We start from the raw sequence: 4,595 nt of genomic DNA, 5'->3' as shown, positions 1-4,595 counted from the left end.
GTGAGTGAGTGAGTGAGTGAGTGAGTGAGTGAGTGAGTGAGTGAGTGAGTGAGTGAGTGAGTGAGTGAGTGAGTGAGTGAGCGAGTGAGCAAGTAAGTAAACTTTATTTCTATAGCACCTTTCACAGACAAACATCACAAAGTGCTTCACAGAAAGCAAAAATAATTAAAAGCAATAAAACAGATCAGATATAAAAACAACAATTAAAACACAATAAAAAGCACTTAACTAAAAGCCTGTCTGAATAAAAATGTCTTAAGATGTTTCTTAAAAGAGTCAGTAGAATCTGAGCAGCGAAGGGACAGAGGGAGAGCGTTCCAGAGCCTCGGGGCCACCACCTGAAAAGCTTTGTCTCCACAGGTTTTATAATGGGTTCGAGGGACTATCAGCAGCATTTGATTAGAAGACCTCAAAGTCCTGGATGGAAAGAGAGGCTACAGTATGTATTTGGGGGCCTGACCATGAAGTGCTCTGAAAGTTAAAACCAAAATTTTAAAATGACTCCTCAAATGCTCAGGGAGCCAGTGCAGCAAGGCTAAACCAGGTGTAATATGGGCTCTCCTGTGGGTCTTTGTTAATAACCTCGCTGCAGTGTTCTGCACAGACTGAAGCCGAGTCAAGGATTTGTTTAGACATGTAAAAAGACTGTTGCAGTAATCTAAATGAGAAGAAATAAAAGCGTGAACAACCATCTCTAGTTCCTTCTGTGACACWAAAGATCTCAGCTTTGAAATGTTCCTTAAATGATAAAAACAGTTACGAACTAAAGTTTTACAATGGCTGTCAAAAGACATAGAACTATCAAAGACAACACCCAGATTTCTGAGACTRTTTTTCACTGAAGGGTTAAAAAAGCAAGGTGCTGTCTGATTACAGGGATTTTATCATCAGGGGTGATGAGAGTTTCAATCTTGTTTGCATTTAACTGTAGGTAGTTGTTGTTCAGCCATATTTTGACTTCTGACAGTTAACGAGTTCAGATAGTTTGAAGAACTCGGAGGGTCGAAAGGAACAGTACAACTGTATGTCATCAGCATACAGATGGTAGGACACATTACTGTAACATTTTAAAATACCTCCTAAAGGGTATAGGTACAATAAGAAAAGGATTGGGCCCAAAACTGAACCTTGGGGTACCCCACAAGACAGCGGTGCAACATCAGAGTAAACCTGATTCATAAAAACAGTAAAAGACCATTCAGATAAATAAGAGGTGAACCAGTTTAAAAGAGAGSCAGAATCTATACACCCGAGATGAGTATCGCTGTCCAACAGTTCTAACCAAAATACAGTCAGTCTCTCAAGAAGAGCTTTGTCTGAAAAACAAAGGAAAAACATTAACACTTCAATGATTAGAATGGCATCTGCGTTGTTGAGATATACTGACATCATTCATAATGACAAAAAATATATATATTAAGTTCATGAATGTGTTTTTTTTCTGAAAATAAATCTGAAGAATAATATGTCTGCATGCTGTATCTGATTAACTGTTGAAAGACAATAACAGAAGACAGTCAAAAGTAAACTTTAAAATAGCTTTTAAGGAAAATTCAGTTCTAGAACATGAGATCATCGCAGAGGGGTCCTTTATGATACAACTTCCCACCTGAAATACACATAATTTTCTGCTGATGCAGACTGCAAGTAATCTTATATTTTTAGCTCCAAAAGAAGACTTTAATTTACAAACAAAAGTGCCCTGCATTTCTTTCTGAAAGTGATGCAAAAATAAACAAGTCAGGCTTAAAAATGACCAGAAAGAAATATCAAAAAACATCCACGAGTTTCAATTTAGGGCAAATCAGATTTTATAAAAGAGTGCGCTATTCAGAGAGCTGCCAAAAAAGATATTTTCCGTGCGTAAAGATCAAGCGCATAGTCTGATGAAGGAATGGCGCTGTTGCCTTCAGTCACATGTAGAGGATCTTTGAGCAAAATGTCAAACAGTAAAATAAATGTCTGCTTGCTGTAGTTTGTCTGGTCGTTACTGGAAGATCCCTCAGAATCTGTAACCTGAAACTAGGTGAGACTTTAACGGAGACGCGCGGAAGTTGCGCAGAAATGCGCAATACGCAAAGGACGAGTGGATCGAGGTTATGTTGTTAAATAAAATAGCCTGTATCAAATAAAATATTTCAAATTTCATCTCCAAATGAAACACTGGCTTGGCTGGGGCGCGTCATGCTCGATCATCTCTGCTTCTTGCTGTTCAGAAGCGCGCAGCTCTGAGGTGGAGGAGGAGTTTGATGAAGTCACTCAGCATCTTTTCTTGCAATTACCCGAACAATTCACACCAGTTCCTAACAGCAGCAGCCACATCCTGCTGCTCAGGAAGGTGTGCGGTGCTGAGTGAACCAGTGGCCGCTTCGAGGGTCAAAAACCATGAACTGGAAGCGCAGCGAGTTCCTGAACCTGGATCCACGAGAGGAGCTGCTTGGATAACAGGCTGGAGCACTTGAGTTGTTTTTCCTCATGGACAAACGCGCCGTCTCTCCTCACTGCTGCCTGCGATTATTGGACTTTTTACTCAACAAAAGAGGAATAAATGACATTTCATTAAGAAGTTCAGGTTTGTTGAGCGATCAGTGCTTTGATGAGTTTTATGAAACAGCAAACATGGAATTATAAACTGATAAAAACTCAAACTTCCTGTTTAAAATCTCTCACGCAGCCTGAACTCTTAGTTATCACAGATGTCAGAGATGGATCTGGCCAACGGCTCCCTGTATCACCCTTCCATTCTCCACTGGGACTTCAGCCCTCCGAGTGATTTCATGGATGATAATGAGACGAACTCCACAGCCGGAGAGGGAAACCTGCTGGGCTGCGTTCAGCTCCGCATCCCTCAGGAGCTGTTCCTGGCGCTGGGACTGATCAGCCTGGTGGAAAACATCCTGGTGATCCTGGCCATCATCAAGAACCGCAACCTGCACTCGCCCATGTACTACTTCATCTGCTGCCTGGCCGTGTCCGACATGCTGGTCAGCGTCAGCAACGTGGTGGAGACCGTCTTCATGCTCCTCACGGACCACGGCCTCCTGGACGTGCACCCCGGCATGCTGCGTCACCTGGACAACGTCATCGACGTGATGATCTGCAGCTCGGTGGTGTCCTCGCTCTCCTTCCTGTGCACCATCGCGGCGGACCGCTACGTCACCATCTTTTACGCGCTGCGGTACCACAGCATCATGACCACGCAGCGCGCCGTGGCCATCATCGCCGTGGTGTGGCTGGCCAGCGTCACCTCCAGCATCCTCTTCATCGTCTACCACACCGACAACGCCGTCATCGTCTGCCTCGTCACCTTCTTCTGCACCACCCTGGTGTTCAACGCCGTGCTCTACCTGCACATGTTCCTGCTGGCGCACGTGCACTCGCGGCGCATCACCGCCTTCAACAAAGGCAGGCGCCACTCCACGAGCATGAAGGGAGCGGTCACCCTCACCATCCTGCTCGGGGTCTTCATCGTGTGTTGGGGCCCCTTCTTCCTCCACCTCATCCTCATCCTCGCCTGCCCCAGCAGCCCCTTCTGCAACTGTTTCTTTCGAAACTTTAACCTTTTCCTCATCCTCATCATCTGCAACTCGCTCATCGATCCGCTCATTTACGCGTACCGGAGCCAGGAGCTGCGTAAAACCCTGAAGGAGCTGCTGCTGTGCGCCTGGTGCTTCGGCGTGTAGTTTGGACATTTTAGGAGAAAACTGGCGCAAATTGTGGATACTGCTCACAGAGGGTGAAATAAAGCATGAATGGTACTTGCTGTTTTACTGCATTTGAAAGTAACTGTATTCTATTAGAGGTTTTTGCTCGTTGTCTGGCATCAATTTCTATTTTTATTGTGACTTTACTGTTTGTCTCAACACTGGGAAACGTCTGAACTTTTATATCTTGTAAAATGTTCTCTCAGGTTGAYCATTAGCCATTGGAGACCTCAGGAGTCTCTGGACTTCATCTAAAAAAATAAAAATGGGGTTTACATGTCATGTTTGATTTTCTGCCTGAAAGATGCCTTTCTTCTGGAGCCCTCGAGAAAAGAACAGTGAAAGAATTCTCCCTAAGAAATAAGCATGAACCACTTTTTAGGCACATGACAAAAATAACCTCTGAAGGCTTTGAAGTATTTGTGGCATGTAAAAATAAAAATTCTCGCCAGGTTTTGGAGATAATTGTATTATAGGCCTATTTAATTTTAATTTTAATTTTATTTTAGGTTTTTTTTTTTTGCTTTAGATTGAAACATCCAGACTGAATTCAAACTGATTTTTGTACAAGAAAGAAAGAAAGAAASAAASAAAGAAACAAAGAAACAAAGAAGGCAAACAAGAATAGCTGATGCTAAAGGTTTTAACAAAAAGCAGTATGGCTCTTGTACTAAACAAACAAATAAATGAATAAAAGAGTCCGACCTTTCTGCGCCATCTTCACAAAGCGCTCGCAGTCTTTTTTGGTGGTTTAGTTGCGTGTGAACCAGTGTCTCAAAAAAATAGAAAAATGAGGAAAATAAACAAAATGGACACGATGGGAAAATTAATCACATGAATGAAGCCTGAGGCTCATTGTGGCATGAGACGTTTTGGGAAAGCATAAAAAAA

The 4,595-nt window shown here is 42.9% G+C and overlaps 1 protein-coding gene across 1 annotated transcript; it reads left to right on the top strand.

Annotated features, from left to right (window-relative positions):
* The first annotated feature begins 2,025 nt into the window (after positions 1-2,025).
* mc1r (melanocortin 1 receptor) lies at positions 2,026-3,986 on the top strand. Its single transcript, XM_014001919.1, has 2 exons — positions 2,026-2,572; positions 2,675-3,986. The coding sequence occupies exon 2, from the start codon at positions 2,697-2,699 to the stop codon at positions 3,681-3,683; it is 987 nt and encodes a 328-aa protein (XP_013857373.1). The 5' UTR covers positions 2,026-2,572; positions 2,675-2,696; the 3' UTR covers positions 3,684-3,986.
* Positions 3,987-4,595: the final 609 nt, after the last annotated feature.

This window comes from Austrofundulus limnaeus, unplaced genomic scaffold, assembly GCF_001266775.1.
Source record: "Austrofundulus limnaeus strain Quisiro unplaced genomic scaffold, Austrofundulus_limnaeus-1.0 Scaffold10, whole genome shotgun sequence".
NCBI lineage: Eukaryota > Metazoa > Chordata > Actinopteri > Cyprinodontiformes > Rivulidae > Austrofundulus > Austrofundulus limnaeus.
The sequence above is the reverse complement of the archived record's forward strand: the minus strand, read 5'-3'. Positions and strand labels throughout refer to the sequence as shown.

What these genes read in the sequence shown, in the direction of transcription:
- mc1r (XM_014001919.1), top strand. Translation starts at nt 2,697, where the DNA reads ATGTCAGAGATGGATCTGGCCAACGGCTCCCTGTATCACCCTTCCATT.